General features: G+C 43.3%; 1 protein-coding gene across 1 annotated transcript in view; it reads left to right on the plus strand.

Moving 5' to 3' along the window:
- Window positions 1-21910, plus strand: part of SERPINE3 (serpin family E member 3) — a 44759-nt gene that overhangs the window by 15851 nt on the left and 6998 nt on the right. The window contains exons 3-7 of the mRNA XM_009463137.2: window positions 1721-1895; window positions 2754-2957; window positions 14325-14558; window positions 15861-16058; window positions 21272-21470. Coding sequence (XP_009461412.2) covers window positions 1721-1895; window positions 2754-2957; window positions 14325-14558; window positions 15861-16058; window positions 21272-21470 — 1010 coding nt within the window. The remainder of the gene's footprint in view (window positions 1-1720; window positions 1896-2753; window positions 2958-14324; window positions 14559-15860; window positions 16059-21271; window positions 21471-21910) is intronic.

A 21910-nucleotide genomic window follows, 5' to 3' on the forward strand; every position in this document is an offset into this window, starting at 1 on the left:
CAAACACTGTTTTTGCTGCTAAGATTCCTCCATAGCTTTCCTTTCCTAAATCAAGTGCAGAGAGGGAGGGTTTGAAACAAACACCTCAATGTCTATGTCCCCTCTGTGATGAGACATAAGCCAGAAAGTTTTCTTTCCTCTTTCCCACTGAAACAGTGCTGTCCTACATCACATTTATACTGGGTCCAATTTTCAATTACATCTTCCACAGACACTTACCCCAACCCTGAATAGCATTTTTTGCCAGGGAATTGAATGTCAATTTTTGACAGTAATGTCTAAAACCTTCAGGGGATCCCTATCCTTCTTCTAAATCTTAATAAATCCACAAGATATAGTATCAGGCAGGGCACAGATGAAATGTCTTATCAAGTCTGGAGCCTCTGGGAACATCACATCAAATCCAGCTGTACAGTCCTCACCAGTGACCAGAGTCAGTTAATCCATCAACAGCTCTGAGCCCTTTGAGAAACCACTTGGCGGCCTCCATTTCATTCCTTCTGAATACATCTCTAGTGGACACTATTAATGATAACTTCAGCAGAGAGGTCCTCATTCAGCAAAACTTTTAAACCTAAGTGTAATTTTCAGCATGAGGATACTGCCATTGAAATCCATGGCAAAAGCTACATCCCTGCCTGTTGTACGAGACTGGGACCGGCCAAACTCTTGCCCTTCATCCATCCTAGCAGAAATGTGATCTAAACCCCAGAACCCTGAGACAGACCCCAGTATCTTCATTGATTCTGTCATCTTCTCAAGAGAGCAGAAAGAGAGGAGCAGCACAAGTGCAGATGAAGGGAGTCCCATTTTTTCATGCTGATTTGGGCCCTAATTCAATTGTGTGGCTGCTCCTTCCCCGCTAGGGATGGAACAGTAGCACATAAACACTGTTGCTTGATTTTAATGACCTTTTTCCCCATGTTTTCTTTCCCAGTTGCAACAGGAACATACCTTGTAAAATAGCTAAGTGTATATATAATGTCAAACTCCATGAAGATAAGTAAGCTGTCATTTTACACACATTTTTAAGCCACAACCTTGCTTGCCTTAGGTGCCATTGTGAAGCTGTGAGGCTGAACCTGTGAATATGACAGGCAGGATTTGATCCTGTGACATGAAGAAAGCCGAGAACAGCTGAAACTGCTTTTAAAATGGTCACAACCACATCTCTTCTGCTGCTGATTCATTCAAAGCGATCCCTTCCTCATTCAATCTCCTTCAAGTGCACCTCTTTGTTGTTTCTTTCCTCCTGGAAACTAAAGAGTGAATGAAAATCTTGCTATTTGGGATGGCATTAAAAAAAAAAAATAATGGCAAATAAAGATATTTTAATTGCATGGGATTTCTGAATAAGGTTTCAAAGTGGGGAAAAAAATAGCTGTGTGCCTGGTACACAGAGAGCCCTTTCTCTTCCCCTTTGTGGCAGAGGAATCAATGGAATTCATATAAAAGAAGGAGGGGGGTGGGAAGAGAGATAGGAGATGCCTTGCTCGGTACCAGCAGGTCACAAGTCTCATGAGGCTCAAGCAGGGCTTGCAAGGAAGTTGCTGACTGTATCTCCATGTGTACCTTTTTGTTCCTTGCCTTGGATTTGCTGGTCAGTGGCATGCTGCTTTGCCTGGCTCTCCATAGAGCTTGTAGCCTACAGGAATTTGGACAGAGTGGTACAGACATCGCCGACAGAGACTCTGATCACTGACTATCCCTTTAAATGCAGTCTCATGACTTAGTCTTTACTCCACTACCTATTAAAGAAGGAGACAAGACGTACATAGACAGCTTCCATTCAGACACCCAGAAGGACACAGAAAGGCAAGACAATTTAACAGAGCTAACTGTGAGTAAATACGAGGCATTAGAGGTGCTCTCTAGAGCAAAGGGCATGGAGAACGGTTTGTAGGAAATCCTGAAGTGAAAGAAGGTGCGGTATTTTTTAAAATATACTTGCATACAATGTAAAAGGCGAAATTCTGTAAAGAAAGCTATTCTGTCATTTTAGTATTACTCCTTTAAATATGAATCTACGCGTCTCTTAATATAACGTTGACCAATGCTTGATTTCCCATAAAAATCTGAAGCAGTGATTTTGTGCTGCAAGCACTGGAGCCTTTTGCAAGTACAACCTTTTTCACTGGGATAAATTTCATAGAAGGAATATCTGGGGGAGAAATTTGAAGCCAGCCTTTTGCAAACTTGGATCTAAGCCCCAGCCTGGAGACCCCAGTTAGATACCCACACCTCGCGAGGGGTGGCCTTCCTTCTGGGAGTGCTGGATGTGACCCCCTTTCTGCTGGAGACAGAAAGGAGCTGTGGGTGCTCAGCAGCATGGAGACCGCACTAAGGTGTCCCATCATGCATGCAGGTAGCTAATGTTTTAACTGAGGGGCTCTGTGTCTCCACGCATTGTAATGGCCAACGATTCTACATGGGTACAGCATTCTGGAAAACTCAGGTTTTTTTAGTGAACAGAGTCATCAGCATGTCCCTACATCTTTTTTTTTTTTTTTATAGCAATAGCTACTGGGTAGATCTGGACAAGTATTTTAACAGTGATCATTACTATTGCAAGTGATATCTTAACACTGACGGAAAGAGAAAGTTTCTCTGTCAGCTCAGCCTATTGCTTTCCTAAATATATCTGTATTATTAATTGCAGGTATGATTATCTGGTGGAGAGTGTTCCCAGCTTGCCTTCATGTTGCCTGTTTTCTTCTCTGCATTTATCCTGTCTGCTTGCTACTTAATCAAAGGAAACTGCATCTCCTATGAGGAGCTGAAAGAGCTGAAGACTGAATTTGCCATCAATCTCTACAAGCATGTATCCGAAGGAGAGAACAGAACCAACCTGGTAGTCTCTCCAGCAAGCGTGGCTGTTTCTTTGGAGCTGCTGCAGTTTGGAGCTCAAGGAAATACCTTCACGGAGCTGCAGGATGCCTTAGGGTACAACATTCATGGTAATGTACTGCTTAAAAAAAATACTTCATGTCTTATATTTTGCAATAAATTCACAGCTTTACTAAGGAGACAGCAATTGCACACATCATACTAAACTTCTGTCTTCTGTCTCACTGCAAGATGTAGCTTAGGAGTGTTTTCTCCATCTTTGACAGTCAGGTAGCAGCTGGACAAAGGGAACCCAAGGGAGTATTTGATGTGTATGTTATTATTCCTCTTTTTTCTTGACCAGTGCTTACTCTCTTACTGCACTGAAATACAACTACATCTAGAAAAGGTGCTTCCATGAACAGCAGAATTGCTCCTGGTTTCCCAGAGGTTCATCGTGTCTGTTGTGTCCTGGCCTCCCCTGTGTCCTCTGTGAGGAGGTGCCAGGCAGAGGACAGTCGTTTTCTCTCCTATCCCATTAACAAATTTTATGAAACATAGAAATTGAATTATCTTTAAGACTTTGCATCTTTTTCTAATGTTATGACAACTGGCCAAAAAGATGGAAAGTTATTAGGAGGAGACTGGCAGAGAGAGATATACCTTGACAGATGGATGGTGCAATTGCATCTTTCCCTGAAAGCAGGCTAAAATAAAACTCACTGGGAATCTGGAAGGGATATGGAAAAGGCAGATGTCTTAAAATCCAGCATTAAGTCAGCTGAATTTAAGGATGCTGTTTTCATTTTAGCTCTGGATTATCCTACCATCTCACATCACACGTCAAAAACTATTTTACATTATGGGCACAATGTTTATGAAAAGCAGATGACTGCCTCATCTTCAAAATTTGCAGCTTACATACAAGACTTATGTATAGAGATGACACCGTTATTTCTCAGCATAAAATTTACTTTCAGCATATGAAGACTAAGGATAAAACCTCCAGCAATTTCATCGTCCTGTGCTGTAACCTGCCTTAGTCACCATTACTGTTCTGTATAGCATTGATATTCAAAACCAACACAGCAGTAAGAGCTAACTCTGGCTGATATATACAGATACAGCTGCAGGTACTGACACAAGGACAGTGCATCTATATTTCTATAGATGTGCAGCTATAGCAGCTGATATAATGAAGTCTTGCCTATAAGACTCCTGTTTCCGTAAATTCAGTAGGGTAATTTTAAACAACATATTAATTCATACAAGGATTATACCTTGCTTGACACTTCTGGTCATTAGGGGCTCAGTTATTAAGAAAGAACCTTAAGAATAATATTGCACAGTGAAATTCAGGCACATATCTCCACACAAAACATTAACAAAGAGAAGTGCAGAGGCTGTTAATGACCTGCTAGCTCATATGCGCTGCCTTACTTCTTTTCACATTATATCAAGCAGACATTTTATCTCCATTTTAGTTGTCTGTGGCACAAGCCACATGAGCTTTGGCTTTCAGTAATATTAATGCATGAATGTGAAAATAAAGTAGGATGGGATCTATTGCTATCGGTTATAATAGCACATTTCCAGTGATAGAGAAGGAAACCACTTCCTCAAATGGTTTAAATCAAATAAATAAATCAAATACTTAGATCAAATTTTCTGTCAGATAAGTAAAACCAAATCACATATATATGCATATCTGATAAAATTCCTTTCTTCCATTAGATATTTGCACTAATGTTCCTGTTGGTCTGTGTCGTGGTTTAACCCCAGCCAGCAACTATGAACCACACAGCCGCTCACTCACTCCCCCCCAGTGGGGTGGGGGAGAGAATTGGAAGGGTGAAAGTCAGACAACTCCTGGGTTGAGATAAGAACAGTTTAATAATTGAAGTAAAATAAAATAGAATGATAGTAGTAGTGGTAGTAGTAATAATAATAATAATATAATACAATAATAATGTACCAAGCAAGTGATATACGACACAATTGCTCACCACCCCCTGACTGATGCCCAGCCTGTTCCCGAGCAGCAATCCCTTCCCCCCCGGCCAACTCGCCCCAGTTATATACTGAGCATGACGTCATATGGTGTGGAATAGCCCTGTGGCCAATGTGGGTCAGGCCCCCTGGCTGTGCCCCCTCCCAGCTTCTTGTACGCCATGCAGAGCATGGGAAGCTGAAAAGTCCTTGACTGGTGTAACCACTACTTAGCAACAACTAAAACATCAGTGTGTTATCAACATTATTCTCATACTAAATCCAAAACACAGCACTATACCAGCTACTAAGAAGAAAATTAACTCTATCCCAGCTGAAACCAGGACAGTATCCACCCCTTATTCCATACCATATACGTCATGCCCAGGTCTTTCAAATACATTCCAATTAATCATTACCACTTTTCCAGTCTTTTGATATATTTTATATATATATATACACACACACACATATAGATATAATTTCCCTAGTCTATAGGCTATCCCTCTAAAATGTTTGTTGAGTTCATTTAGTTCATGACTTTAGGCTCCATCTGTCATAACAGTCTTTCAGGGCAGGAGAGATGGTGTGTGGTGTTGGATTGTTGTATGCTGAAGTCAGTTCTGGTTCCATCACCACTGCACTTTGTTCAGTTTCCTCAAAGTTTTTCTTCATTAATTTGGGTGATTCTTACTGTATACCCTTGATATGGCACATAGTGATCATTGAAGTGATGACATCTAGTATTATATAGCAACTAACATTATACAATTCAGTTCATTGGCTATTTTCACCCAAAATCAAATCTCCTTGAGGTACACATCGGACTTCCCCATCCTCCCGCATCACCCACCAAGTGCATCCAGGGCCTTGAGCAAAAGCAATCCCACGAATGGGTTTACCTCTGCCTGAAGCAGGAGTAACCCAGACTGTCTTCCCCGTCATATTTTTTAGGTGCACTACAGGGACTTTATCCCCCTCTGCAGTACGTAGAAGTCTTGACTGGGCAGGGCCAGCTCGATTGGCAGATCCCCTAGTGTTGACTAACCAAGTGGCCTTTGCTAAATGTGTATCCCAGTGTTTGAATGTCCCACCACCCATTGCTTTTAGTGTAGTCTTTAACAGTCCATTGTATCGTTCGATTTTCCCGGAGGCTGGTGCATGATAGGGGATGTGATACACCCACTCAATGCCATGCTCTTTGGCCCAGGTGTCTATGAGGCTGTTTCGGAAATGAGTTCCGTTATCTGACTCAATTCTTTCTGGGGTGCCATGTCGCCACAGGACTTGCTTTTCAAGACCCAGGATAGTGTTGCGGGCGGTGGCATGGGTCACGGGATATGTTTCGAGCCATCCGGTGGTTGCTTCCACCATTGTAAGCACATGGCGCTTGCCTTGGCGGGTTTGTGGAAGTGTGATATAATCAATCTGCCAGGCCTCCCCGTATTTATATTTCAGCCATCGTCCTCCATACCAGAGAGGCTTGAAGCGCTTGGCTTGCTTGATTGCAGCACATGTTTCGCATTCATGGATAACCTGTGCAATAGTATCCATGGTCAGATCCACCCCTCGATCACGAGCCCATCTATATGTTGCATCTCTTCCTTGATGGCCTGAGGTGTCATGGGCCCACCGAGCTAGAAATAATTCACCCTTATGTTGCCAGTCCAGGTCCACTTGAGCCACTTCAATCTTAGCAGCCTGATCCACCTGCTGATTGTTTTGATGTTCTTCAGTGGCCCGACTCTTGGGTACGTGAGCATCTACATGACGTACTTTTACAACCAGGTTCTCTATCCGGGCAGCAATATCTTGCCACAATGTGGCAGCCCAGATGGGTTTGCCTCTGCGCTGCCAGTTGCTCTGCTTCCATTGCTGTAACCAGCCCCACAGGGCATTTGCCACCATCCATGAGTCGGTAAAGAGATAGAGCATTGGCCACTTTTCTCGTTCGGCCATATCTAAAGCCAGCTGGATGGCTTTCACCTCTGCAAACTGACTCGATTCACCTTCTCCTTCAGCAGTTTCTGCAACTTGTCGTACAGGACTCCATACAGCAGCTTTCCACCTCCGATGTTTCCCCACAAGGCGACAGGACCCATCAGTGAACAAGGCATATTGCTTCTCATTTTCTGATAGTTTATTATATGGTGGGGCCTCCTCAGCACGCGTGACCTCCTCCTCTGGTGATATTCCAAAATCTTTGCTTTCTGGCCAGTCCATGATCACTTCCAAGATTCCTGGGCGACTGGGGTTTCCTATTCGAGCCCGTTGTGTGATCAGTGCGACCCACTTACTCCATGTAGCATCAGTTGCATGATGTGTAGAGGGGACCCTCCCTTTGAACATCCAGCCCAACACTGGCAGTCGGGGTGCCAAGAGGAGCTGTGCTTCAGTACCAACCACTTCCGAAGCGGCTCGAACCCCTTCATATGCTGCTAATATCTCTTTTTCAGTTGGAGTATAGCTAGCCTCAGATCCTCTGTATCCCCGACTCCAAAACCCTAGGGGTCGACCTCGAATCTCCCCTGGTGCTTTCTGCCAGAGGCTCCAGGTAGGGCCATTCTCCCCGGCTGCAGTGTAGAGCACATTTTTTACATCTTGTCCTGCCCAGACTGGCCCAAGGGCGACTGCATGGACTATCTCCTGTTTAATTTGTTCAAAGGCCTGTTGTTGCTCAGGGCCCCATTTAAAATCATTCTTCTTCCGGGTCACTTGATAGAGAGGGCTTACGATCAGACTGTAATTTGGAATATGCATTCTCCAAAAACCCACAACGCCCAAGAAAGCCTGTGTTTCCTTTTTGCTGGTTGGTGGAGACATGGCTGTTATTTTGTTGATCACATCCATTGGGATCTGACGACATCCATCTTGCCATTTTACTCCTAAAAACTGGATCTCCTGTGCAGGTCCCTTGACCTTACTTTGTTTTATGGCAAAGCCAGCCTCCAGAAGGATTTGGACTATTTGCTTCCCTTTCTCAAAAACTTCTTCTGCTTTGTTGCCCCACACGATGATGTCATCAATGTATTGCAGGTGTTCCGGAGCCCCACCCTGTTCCAGTGTAGTCTGGATCAGTCCATGGCAAATGGTGGGGCTGTGTTTCCACCCCTGGGGCAGTCGATTCCAGGTGTACTGGACCCCCCTCCAAGTGAAAGCAAATTGTGGCCTGCACTCTGCCGCCAAAGGAATTGAGAAAAATGCATTAGCGATGTCAATTGTGGCATACCATTTGGCTGCCTTTGACTCCAGTTCATATTGAAGTTCTAGCATGTCTGGCACAGCAGAGCTCAGTGGCGGCGTGACTTCATTCAGGCCCCGATAGTCTACTGTTAGTCTCCACTCTCCATTAGACTTTCGCACTGGCCATATGGGACTGTTAAAGGGTGAGCGAGTCTTGCTGATCACTCCTTGGCTCTCCAGTTGACGAATCAGCTTATGGATGGGAATCAGGGAGTCTCTGTTGGTGCGATATTGCCGCCGGTGCACTGTTGTGGTAGCGATTGGCACCTGTTGTTCTTTGACCCTCAGCAACCCCACAACAGAGGGGTCCTTCGAGAGACCAGGCAGGGTAGACAGCTGTTTAATTTCTTCCGTCTCCAAGGCAGCTATACCAAAAGCCCACCGGTACCCTTTTGGGTCCTTGAAATACCCTCTCCTGAGGTAATCTATGCCAAGGATGCATAGAGCCTCTGGGCCAGTCACAATGGGATGCTTCTGCCACTCCTTCCCGGTTAAGCTTACTTCAGCCTCCAATACAGTCAGCTGTTGGGATCCCCCTGTCACTCCAGAAATACAGATGGGTTCTGCCCCTTCATAGCTTGATGGCATTAGGGTACACTGTGCACCGGTGTCTACTAAAGCCTTATACTCCTGTGGGTCTGATGTGCCAGGCCATCGAATCCACACAGTCCAGTACACCCGGTTGTCCCTTTCCTCCACCTGGCTGGAGGCAGGGCCCCTCTAGTCCCGGTCATAGCATTCGTTACTCACTTCTTGTAAATGCGAATCAAAAACCCCTTTATTGAGATCGGAAGCAAAATCAGCCCTTTTATCCTGTCTAGGGAACTGCTCACTGGAAACTGGAGCAGCAATTTTCCTGGAAGAACCACCTTTTGTAATTGTTTTTCCTTGCAACTCACGTACTCGTGCCTCTAGGGTCGAGGTAGATTTTCCATCCCACTTCCTCATGTCCTCTCCATGGTCACGCAGATAAAACCACAGGGTGGCCCGTGGTGTGTATTCACTATATCTTCTCTCTTGAAGAGAGGGATGCTTACTCCTGATGGCTGAGATACTGGTCCGTACAGGTGAGGAGTAGGACATGTCCTCTTTGAATCGCTGGAACTCCCGGGATAATTTCTCAGCTAGCACATCAGGCAGTTTCTCCACAGCCGCGACGCAGGCCCGTAGGGAGGCAGAGAGACTTTCTTCGTATTGTCGAAGTTGGCCAGCCAATTCATCCACCGTTGGTCCCTCTTCATCTTTCCAGGTCATTGTTGCCAAAGAGTTTGCATATGATGACGGTGCGCTCCGCACGAACTTCCGCCACATGGGTCGTGTGCACTGGACTTCATCTGGATCTTTGGATAACTGCTCATTGTTCAAGTCATTATGCATCACCTCCAGCACGGCTAATTCCCTCAGGTACTGGATACCTCTCTCCATGGTGGTCCACTTGCCTGGCTGACATAAAAAATCTTCCTTGAAAGGATACCTTTCCTTCACAGCTGCCAGAAGTCGCCTCCAGAGGCTGAGGACTTTTGCCCCTTTTCCAATCGCTTTGTCAATGCCCCCTTCCCTAGAAATGGATCCCAGCTGCTTGGCTTCCTTACTCTCTAATTCCAGGCTACTAGCCCCATTATCCCAGCATCGGAGCAGCCAAGTGATGATGTGCTCACCTGGATGACGACTAAAATCTTTTCGCATATCTCGCAGCTCACTCAGGGACAGAGATCGGGTTGTTACCATCTCATTTGTGGGTTCTGCCTCTTCCTCCTCCTGTTCTTGTGATGGCCCTGGTTCATCATCAGCCCTTACTAAACGAGTTGATTTTCTTGTGTATTTTTTCTTCTGTATAGGGGCAACTGATACTGGCACGGGTTGGTTCTCTGGTGTAGCCACAGCACCTGTTACAGGGGCTGGCGTATCAGTAGTATCTGTTGCCGGGGCTGGCATAGCTGCAACGCCAGTCGTTTTGTTGTCAGATCCAGAGACCTTCTCTTCCCCTTGAGGGTTCTGAATAGTGTTTAATACGGCTCGGTAGGCATGGGCCAGGCCCCAGCACATTGCAGTGATTTGTGTCTCCCTAGAATTGTCAGGATGACAGCATACTTTTTCCAAATGTTCTACTAATTTTTCAGGATTCTGCACTTGTTCAGGGGTGAAACTCCAAAACACTGGAGGGGCCCACCATCCTAGGCATTTGCCCATACTCTCCCACACACCCTGCCACTCATAATTATCCAGCCTTGGGGCAGATCTCTGGATGATATTCTTAAAATGCATATTAACTCTAGACAAAACCAAAACAATATACCCAAGAAATACCAATAGATGTATCTTAACTACCCAAGGATGTTCAAGATACAAAAAAGTTGTTGTAATGAAGGAGGAAACATTATAGAAGGCGGCAGTGAAGGTGCTATTCTGTATTTCCTCCATAAAAAGCCTCTCAGAGGAAGAGGTATAATTGCTAATTGTCTCCATGAGGTGGTACCCGAAGTACAGTAATGGCTTCAGTACAGAACCCAAATACCAGATAGCGCTCAAGGTCAGTGTTTTAATAACAAATCTCCCAGGCAAAACAGCACTAATCACGGCAGAGCACAGAAAACTGCAACACCCAACACCAATCTTTAACATGTACTGCAAAAGCAAGAGCATGGTGCAGATCAGGTAGACTAATACCGAGAGCAGATGAATCAATATTATGACCAGCAACTGTTAACAGATACAAATTCCTTAATACACTCTGATTAATCTGTTATTATCTCAAACCCTCAAGCCCCACGTTGGGCGCCAAAAAGGACTGTCGTGGTTTAACCCCAGCCAGCAACTATGAACCACACAGCCGCTCACTCACTCCCCCCCAGTGGGGTGGGGGAGAGAATTGGAAGGGTGAAAGTCAGACAACTCCTGGGTTGAGATAAGAACAGTTTAATAATTGAAGTAAAATAAAATAGAATGATAGTAGTAGTGGTAGTAATAATAATAATAATAATATAATACAATAATAATGTACCAAGCAAGTGATATACGACACAATTGCTCACCACCCCCTGACTGATGCCCAGCCTGTTCCCGAGCAGCAATCCCTTCCCCCCCGGCCAACTCGCCCCAGTTATATACTGAGCATGACGTCATATGGTGTGGAATAGCCCTGTGGCCAATGTGGGTCAGGCCCCCTGGCTGTGCCCCCTCCCAGCTTCTTGTACGCCATGCAGAGCATGGGAAGCTGAAAAGTCCTTGACTGGTGTAACCACTACTTAGCAACAACTAAAACATCAGTGTGTTATCAACATTATTCTCATACTAAATCCAAAACACAGCACTATACCAGCTACTAAGAAGAAAATTAACTCTATCCCAGCTGAAACCAGGACAGTCTGTCTTAAACAATAATGAAGGATGTAGTTAAAACCTGAGCAGGCTGAAAACAATGAAAACATTGATGGTTCAGTCACTATTCACAGAGAATCCGCTCTTACATGCACTTGTAATCTTTTAATGTTTGGAAGATTTGTTCACTTTTTTCCTACTACTAAGAAAAACAACGTATAAAGGGATGTCTCTCTAGACAGCACAGACAAAATTACATGCTTTAAAATGTTTTCTCCTTGCTGTTTTGTTTTATCCATGGCAGAGTATTTTAAAGCAATTTTGAACTGTTTTATGAGTAAGAATTCAGGACTTTGGTTAGCTAAGCTCTTTGATATGACTGAAGTTACAAGCTCAGGATACCACACCTCACATTAACATCTGCTTCCAATTTACCATCTTTGATTTCTCACATCCTCCAGAGAGCTTGCCAAATGCTCCTGCACTAATGCAAAACACACGAGAAAAGCACTTTACACCTCAGACTGTGTGAGTTTTCTTGACATCTGTTCAAGGAGTTCAATATTTTATCCCTTAAAGAGTAATAGATCTAAATTTTAATACCAAATTTCCCATAGGCGATTAGTCTTCCTGCAGGTTATTACAGGAACACTATTAGGTCAGAAAACACGCCCTGGATTCTCAAGTGGTAGAAATTGGTAGATGTGAACCTCTCCCTTTACCCCTTCAAGAATCTGAACCAATGTAGTAAAAGTCTCCTGATGACCTGGCTGGCAGCTGGAGGTTCATGGAGATCCTGCCCTTGACCCGATGCTCAGCCTGGGGCAAGCGAGTCCAGGCAGGATGGACTTCCCTGGTCAGCCACCCAAAACTATCCATGTCCCAGGCGGCAGTCCAGCCTGACTTCCCTCCAGCACTGTCTACATCACAGGCGTCTGGAGAAACTTAGTGATTCCTCCCTTTGACTACGATCTCCCTTGAGTCAAAACAAAGTTTTCCAGCCAGCCTGTAATGGTGAGTCCAGCCATGCCCATGGAGACCCAGATACCTGTGAGCTGCCCAGGGCACCCTGGGGTTTCAGGCCGAGGCAGAGGAGCACCTGAGCCAAGCAGAGCAACCTGGAGAAGCAAGGGGCGCAACACCAACCCCGCCTTGGAGATGGTGGCCAGCAATTCATATACAACAGTGAGCTGCTGAGATTTCACAAAGAAATTGGGACACTTGGTAGGGAAATCATAGAATCATAGAATTGTTAAGGTTGGAAAGGACCTCTGAGATCATCGAGTCCAACCTGTTAGCCTAACTAACTGCCTGGTCCACCTCTAAACCATGTCCCTAAGCACCACAGCACACATTTTTTTAATACTTCCAGGGACTGTGATTGTACCACTTCCCTGGGCAGGCTGTTCCAATGCCTAAAATCAGAAAGGTGTTGGTGGCCCCACAGAGCCAAGAGGCACTGATGTCTTGCTGAAGAAGAGCAGTGCTCCAGACATTTCCCAGTCCCCATGGAATACTTATTTACAGAAGGAGGAACCTGCTGAAAATGTCTTAAAGGCAAGTAACAACCTCAACAAGACCTGTATTGGCTCGCTGTAGCCAATTCTCCTCCAAAGCACAAGTGATATGGGAAAGGGGCTGAACCGCGAACACCGGAATTTTGAGGAGATTTGACAGAGAGACCATAAACATTGTTCAGACTGAGTGCAAGTCCCAGGCCTCAGGAGGTCACCTCAGCATGAACCATCCCACCACAAACCATTACAGCCAGCAAAATAAAGACAGCTGGAAATGGCTGCTAAATCACCCTTCAGGGGAGCCTACTAGAAACTTTGTGATTTTAAAAACACAAGATCGTCTAAGTTTTGCAGGATTCATGTTCCTGTTGGGCCCACACCTCAACCCTGTATCCATCACAGAAGCCACCACTGTTGGACTACCATGAACTCCCCAGGAACAGGAGACTGGGACACTATTCAACTATTTTCATTAGTAGACAACAAACTAGAGAATACATTACGGAATTTTTGAATGACACTGAGCTCATGATTGCTACAAGCATTTTGGAAGACCAGAATAGAATTTAAAAGGATCCTGGAAAATTGGAGAAATGTGTGAAGTGAACAGGACACAATTCAATAAGGACAAGTGCAGAATTCTACATTTAGAAGGAACAATCAGCTGTTCAAATCAGGAGTCAAAGAATAGTGTTTTTAGCAAAGGATCTGAGGGTTCTTAGGAATTAAAAAAAATGAATATTGAGTGGAAAATATAATTGTACTTCAAAAAAAAGCAGACACTGTTGTGGGTTGTATAAGAAGAAGGGTCTCTTGTAACACACATGAAGTAACCTATCAATCAGCTCTATTTAGCATTGCCAGGGCTCATCTGCAATACTGGGCCAGCTTGGGGTACCATCCTTCAAGAAACAAAGCAACACATAAGGGCCAAGGGTAGCAGAGACAGACCTGGGGTAGTCAGGGAGATGCCTTTCCTGGGATGGGTGGCATTGATAAGGCAGGAGAAGGAGACAGAGGTACTGCGGCATCGGCAGCTCAGCCAGTCACAGCCAGAGGTGCTGGATCTCACTAATGGGAACTCGGAGAGTGCCCAAGAAAAAATAATGTACCTTATGAACTGTAAGAGCTGTGTTTGCATAGAGGTGCGAGCCTGATGCAAAATCAGCCACTTGACATATCTGCACTAGAGTGATTTCTACAGCAACATGAAGAGTGCTTTCCTGTGCCCCATGCATCATCGTCTTTGACAGCAGTGCTTGACAGTAATAGCCCATAAAGTCAAGGGTGCTTCAGTTGTTATAGTGCTTTAACTCTCAGAGGACACCAGTGTCATCACTGGAGTTGAGAGCTGCAGAGCCCTGGTGCAATCTCTGCTATCCTTAACCTCAACATGATAATTTCAGCTTTTCCCTCTCTCTTGCCTGTCAGATCAAAGTGTGCAGGATTTCTTGCATGCAGCGTACGAAGGAGCAACCGACTCCAGCCAAGGCACAGTGGTTCAGCTGGCATGTTCCTTCTTCGTGGACGCTGGCGTGCAGCTTTCGCCCCACTTCACTGCACGTGTTGCGCACTGGGCAAACAGCAGCCTGCAGCAAACCAACTTCACTGACCCCAGAAGAACCACAGCCCAAATACAGGAATGGATCACCGGTAACCTTGGAGGTAATGTAACAACCCATGAGAATGATTCCACCTGAATAAAATGTAAAATAGGAGTAATGAGAGAAATTGCATTTAACCAAGTATAAAGTTTTTTGCTGCGCTCCATGCTGTCCAAACCAGGGCTGAGAGCTAGGAAATCATGTTCTTGTGCTGATGCTCATTTCTAATGTGAGGAAAGAGCTGGAAGAGGTCTGAATCTGTGAGTATAAGTTTGCAGTATCAACCTCGTAATCACTTGGCCTTGTTCCTCTAATTTTTAAAATGGCAATTCTTTGCAGTGTTTTCAGTTTTAATGAGGAGCAGCCAAATTCCCCAGGGACCGAGTTCGCTGCATTGAAGACTTTCATGCTGCTGTGGGGAACATGCAGGGCCATAAGCTCAGCAGTCAGACTCTGAGTTTAAAAAGTCAAAATGGGAAATAAAAAGAATTTACTTTCCACACAAGCAAGAAAAGTAATTAAATTAAATCCATGTTAATGAAAAAATAATTGAAAAAGCAAGTCCTTAGAAGCAGTAGAGCAAATCAATCCCTGATTTGCCCCATCAACTTAAGTTACATGAGTGTTAATTTGACCATCAACATGTGAGGTGATGTTAAACACACACATGAAAGCTACTACTGAAAAAAAAATTTCTATCCTTCTCAAATGAACTGTAATAAGTGATCCAGCTTCATGATAGAAAAGTATTGCTCTAGAAGCAGGTACTAAAATGGAAGTTCATATTACGGTGCTCACGTGTGTATCGATGAATTAGAAGAAGTGGATCACACTTTCAGAAATCTTTGAGATACCCAAAGCAGGATCAGTTGAACTTCGAGGTAAATAGGAGAGGAGGAGAATTAGGATACGAGCTTCAGTTGACTTAGCTACTTCATAAAGTGGTCTGTAATCATGAATCCATTTCATGAGGGATTTCTCGCGCTAACGATGAACTACTCCAAGAGGTGGGCACATTTAAGCTAGAAAACCAGTTAGGGCCAGGGCATGGTGCTGAGCACCGGTCTGCTGTCATCCATGCTGTTCAGTGACAAGCATAGTCCTGGCACAACTTTGGCCCTCAACATTGATCAACTTGAGCTTGGTTCTGGGGAGAGCATGGACCAACAGACAACCCTGATGAGGTCCATGTACTGGTGGGGAGGGGAAGGTACAGTGTTTAACAGTGCCTTGTGAGTTGTGCCTCTTGCCCTTAGGGCCAGAGAACAGTCCCAGCTTGCTTTATTTATTCACACAGACCTGGCTTTTAGGCCTAGGCAAGTAGGACAGCGTGAGTCCCCCTCCCTGCCTGTTTTCCTTGCAGAGGAGGACCTGCGTGGCATGCCGTTGGAGAGTGCTGGGTCGCCGCTCAGTCAGGTCTCCCTAGTGAGCACCATGTACTTCAAAAGCATGTGGCAAAAGAAGTTTTCCTTTACGGATACCCAGATGTTGCCTTTCACCACAGCAGAGGGCTCAACCCTGAAAGTGCCCACAATGCATCACACAGCTGAAGTTAACTACGGTAACTGTCCTTGATCCAGATTTGCTCTATTGTACAACATGGAACAGTTTTATTTATTTATTTTCCACAGCTACAGCACTAAGATGTGTTATTTTCCCAGCCTGGAGAAGTCTCAGAAGAAATCCCATCAAAGGAAGAGACCACCTGGGTGACCAGACTGACTCCTTATAATCCCAGGCAATCAAGAAAGAGATCCTGCGTTCAAAATGGTTCATAAAATATCTACCGTCCATGCCCCATCCCTCACAGACCAACACCTCCCAGCACTCCGTAACAAACTTGCCAGCTGTAGCAAACAACCAAAAAGCACCAAGATAACGTGCCAGGAGAAGGGAACAGGAGAGACTGAGGGCACCACAGTATACAAAAGTCCTTTGCAATGGCATGGAGCTTGATAAATAGAGCTGCCTAGGAAGGGAAGACCGTAGGAAGCACATCGGACCCCATGACAGAGGGGCAGTTAAAACTAAAAAAATATCAAGCCCCTACCAGTTTGATTTGTGGGGTGGGTAAGAAATTTCCTGGCCCCTCAGCCTAATCACTGTTTGTCCCTTGAGTGTGTGAGCACCAGAGAGAGGATAGTATCACCGTGAGCCCCAGCACTGCACACCTATCCCTCCTGTCTCTGGTCACAGCCTTTCTCCAAGGCTTTAAGGTAAAACTACAAATCTTCAGGGCCAAATTCTGCAACAAACAGGAGAGAAATTTTGATGGCCCTTATACCCAATCAGTGGATGATCTCAGCTTGGGCTTAAAACAGTATAAATATAGGTCAAAGTTTTGTTTGTATAATATATGAAATACAGCATATGCTCCTTTCAAAGGCTTGGAGTATGTGGGTTGTTGACAGAAGGACTCATGCTTTAGGCTTAGTTTTCTACTACCAGGAATTCTACCACTTAGCTCTACAATCTCTTTCAAAATGTAAAAAGCTCCTTTCCCTTCTACCCTAAATTTCAGAACTGCACTTGGGTAAAAACCTTCCTAATTCCAAGTCTAAATTTTTTCAAGACCAATTTATATCTCTTAGCATCATGCCAGCTTTAGCCTATAAGTTAAATAATTTCTCTTCAGCTTTGATATTTACTTCCAAATGTATTTGCGAGTCACCAAGCTGCCTCTCTCCTGTTAGCTAAGCTGAAGATGCCAGGCTCTTCTAAACTATTCAAAAACCAGATACTCTAATTCTCTACTAGTCCTTTTCTGCACTTTTCCAATTTAAATTAATCTTTCTTGAAAATAAATGTCCAGGAATATACATTATACTTTTAATGAGACCATATACATATTCGATAAAATGCTCTTAGTATTTCTATGACTTGCTAAAAATACCTTGTGGAGTGCACTGCAGAATCAACTCAGGTTGACCCCACCTGGGCCTTTTTTCTTTCTCCATTTTTTTCCATCTGATGAGTCCTAGGTAAATCAAGGGGAGGGAAATCTCCACAGGTACATACCTTTTTTTGTGTTTTTGAACCATCATTTGATTTCCACCACTCCAGTCATCACAGTAACCTCACTGTTTGTCTTTGATGGAAGTCTTGAGTGTTAGCAATACTTTGGAAAGCCACTGGTAACCTCTTTTCAACCTGGGAGCCCCTCTTTTAACTTAGCTCATTGTAGTTTGCCCTTCAAGCGGCTGCTTGTTGCCTTTCATTTCTTGCTCTAATCGCCATCACTTCTACCTGTAAATAGTGCCACAGTGAAATTATATTTAACGTTTTACTTAAAACTAGATGACTGGATCTATGCCTTTTTATCGAATCAGTTATCAATTAAAAAAAGCGCATAGATTTGTTTGCTAGGGTCCACCTGATATTACCATTTATCTCACTTTCTATTTCCCTCTCTGACCTGATTATTCTTTTCTCCAGAGTATGTTCTAAAGCTTCTCAAACAAAGACCTAAAATTTCCCAGATTACTTTCGTTTTCCTTACAAATGTACTCCTGTTTTCCAGTCATGGGAAACAACTGAATCTACAGTCTATTAAAAATCTTTGTTGATTCATTTGCAGTTCCACATCCAAGTTCTTTTCATATTCTGGGGTGGTGATCATCTAGGCTCCACATTATTATTTGTCTCTCCCAAGTAGTGTAAACTTTATTTCTATCTCTGGTGTTGTAATACCGCCTGTTCTTTCCTCATTTCCATTAGGAAATTCACCATTACCCTTTGCTGTATCATCAGATTATTTATCTCCCATCAGTTCCAGCAAATAACTGGGATGAATCTAAAAAAAAAATTAATTCAGTGTTCAGCAGCACCATTCTTGATTCCTTTTTCTCTTGTTTATACGGCTAAAACATTCTCCTTTTCTGTGCAAGAGTCACATCAAGCACGCAGTTGGCAGCTCATTATTTCTATGCCTTTATATCTCTGAACCGTAATTCACCTGGCTAAGGAGTCACTTTTTCCACTTTTTGCAAGTTTGCCTTTACTGTTACATCGTTCTTTGTGGTGTTTCTTCTTCCTGGACATCCATGGTGTGTCCACCATGCTTCTTCCTCCTGGTGCACTGCCAGCTCCTGAGTGCATTCACTCCTCTGCCTTGGAGTGCTCCCATCCTCTTTACATTTGAATCCTTTGTAACTTAATTGACTTTACTGGGGAGTGAGAAAGTTTGCCTTTCCAAAACCCTACACCTCATCATCCTTGTTGTTGGGCAACATAAACTACTACATCAACACATGATCTTCCAGCCTCAGGTGATTTTGTATCACCAAGCTCACTGCAGGGGCTTTGCTACCCGTGATATCTGGAATAGCCTCACCCTTCATTATTTTGTGAGCTATTCAGGTAAACAGGTTTCTTTGGACTAACACACACCTATTAGCTCAGGAACAGACCTTTTCTCTGAACTTTCTCTTTTAGTAGAGTGAGATAAAGAAGGTCTGAAATGAGAGGTCTAAAAGCAGGGAAGGCGGGGGCCTGCCAGTGCTTATACAAGTGGAGATCTCAGGTAAAGACCAGTGACCAGAAACTGAGCAGCTGAGCTGCAGACTGACCATATATTTGCTCCTGAGCCCTTGCAAACTTGATGTGAAATCATTAGTTGTGCTTGTCTGACCATTTACCTAAACACAAGAACTCCACCCTATCATCCTTAAGTAGGTAGCTGAAGCATTAAATATTTGCACAGAAAAGGAAAGTTAGCCAAAATACTGAGGTTACCTTTTCATTCAGCCTCAAATGTGTGAGCTCTCTGCAGCTGGAGAGACTTTTGAGGAAAGTCAAAATGAAAGGGATCATTTAAAATTTGCTGATTGTCAGATTTGATAGGGCCAATTCAGTCTTTGTCACTAGAAATGCTAGAAACATTTCTAACAAATCAGTTTGAAATTAATACAAAAGACTGGTTCAGTACAACAAAGCAGAGGCATGAGATAATTTTCCTTCATTATTAAATGATAGCAGCTGTCTCCCATCAGGATCCAAAACACAGAGCAAGAAAGATTAGCTGTAGCCTGTTATTGATCGCAGCATTTAGAACATTGTTTATCCTTTCAACATGGCCACGCAGAACAAATCAGCCTGGGGACAATTAACACTGCTCTAAGAAAATGTCAACATTACTGTTTACACATGCCTTTTAAACACTGCAGCTATTTTACATATTCATTTTTCCAAGCAATTTGTTAACTATATTTGAACACTGATGTAGCATATATGTAATCCTTATGGGATGCTCAAAATCACTTCAAGTAAGGAATGCTAAATGTTCTGACTCGATAATCTCAAGTGTTTGATTTTCTTTCTAATTAACAAATAAGGACTGTATGACCTTTGTGCAGAATGTGCTGACTTCAGAATATCAGCATGCCCACAAATTAAACCACTCATGACCAGTGCACCACAAACGTAAATCTTCCTGCTTGCACATTACAAACCAGAAGGTCTTTTCTCAGCAAAGTGATCCACATGCTGGGAGGTGGTTTTATCAGCACAATTCCCTCTCCGCATTGCATGGCAGGAGGGCTAATCCAAGAGCCTAAAATTTAATCTAGCAGAATAATCAACACTTAATGAGTCCTATCTAATCTAGATTTGCAAAACTAACAAATGTTTCACCACTAAACATTTGAGACATCCTATAGCTACTTATTTATTGGCAAATATTTAGGTATTATGAACATGAGCTACCTATATTCTGTTATTTACAACCCCTGACTCAATAAGTGTGAGTATCTACCCTTGAAGATACAACTACTACAGCTGGGTGAAGAGGGAGTCTTTTGAATGGCCTACGGCAATGGCAATGATAAGTCATTGGCTTGCAACTTGTGTTGAACTCCTGGCCTTCTGCCTATTGCTGAGTGTTTCTGAAATGCTATTTATTGGATTAACAGATGAAAAAATAAGAAGTAAAATTGTGATAATTGAATCTGTTCTACTGTATAACAGAGTCCATTAGAAACACCTGGACTAATCGCTCATCAAAATATGGAATTTACATGGTATTTTTAAATGGCTGCTACAAATTGTGGCATAACTAATTAAAGGGCAGAAGCCCACCAGCTTTTACTTTTGGGACTAGTTTTTATAACCTTCATCTGATTTTGATATGTTTTAGGCCTAGATTTTGAAAAATAAGAAATTTTGTGCTTAAATAAGCATAAGCCTAACTACTTTATTTTTTAATGTAACTATTTGTTTCTTGAAATAAGGTTAAAACTGATTTTTAAAGGTAGTAAAGATGGAAACATGAGGCAAAGTAGGTTTCAGTTAATTAAATAGGACACTTCATTTCGGTTTTGTAATTTCTATCAGTAGTGAATTTTTAGTGAAAGATATTAGAAAGTTGTAAGTTTATTCAAAGAACAAGCATTGCAGGAACAGTCACCATAAAGTTACTGTCATTGCCTCGGTAATGTTTTTTAAACTCTGAGCAAGGAGGACAGCTACTATATGAGAAAGCAATAAAATATCCATGCTCTGTTGAGATAGTGCTTCAGGCACCATTACTGTCATTGGCATTTTTCTGCCAAGTTATATATATATATATATATCATAAAATCAGCTCTGTTCAGATGAGCCACTGTTGTGAGTTAAGAGCAACCCGAGTTGACTGCAAGAGCCCATGCACTAGAGACAACCCCTTATATCTCATCACTGCTGTTCTGAACCGTCTGCTGACCCAGGCTTGGGTTGTGGGGTTTGGGTTTTTTTCCCCATTTGAGTGATGAAATAAGATCTATATTTGCCCACCTTCAGGCCAATTCCAGACTGCAGCTCTAGAGGCTTTCAGTGTGGTCGAGTTACCCTACCTGGGGGAGAAACTCAGCATGTTCCTAGTGCTTCCCAGCCACAAAAGAACATCTTTGTCCCAGATTGAGTCTCGCCTTTCTGCCAAGACCATAACCCTCTGGGCCAACAGCTTAAACAGAATGAAGATGGACATTTTTCTACCTAGGTAAGCAATATTAATACTGCAAGATGGCTTCACTACTTCAGTTGTTAGAATTGGGTGTGATAGTGCTGACACAAGCAATGTGAGAGACAAAACCAAATGAGATACTTTCAGTTTTGTTATTCATCACATGATCAGAAAAGTTCTAATCCTTTCTTAAGCCATGAAGAGGTGAGCTGGGAATGCCAAAACTTTCTGGTATGCTCTGTACTGTTTCAAAAACTAAGTATTTCAGTTGATCCTACAGCTTTTACTTAAAACGTGTTTGGGGAGTAACAATCCTTTAAAGAACTAAAATGAGAGAAACGTTCCTGGGCCTTTCCCACACTCTGTTTTTTTCTTTGCTTAAGGAAGAGTAAATATATAACCTTTAAAAAAATGCAATAGTTTATTTTTACAACTTGCTAGTATACTACAAAAGTACTCTACAAAGAACTTGGGCC

Source organism: Nipponia nippon, unplaced genomic scaffold (assembly GCF_047370975.1).
Source record: "Nipponia nippon isolate SJK-2023a ecotype South Korea unplaced genomic scaffold, ASM4737097v1 scaffold_2, whole genome shotgun sequence".
In the NCBI taxonomy this organism is placed as follows: Eukaryota; Metazoa; Chordata; class Aves; order Pelecaniformes; family Threskiornithidae; genus Nipponia; species Nipponia nippon.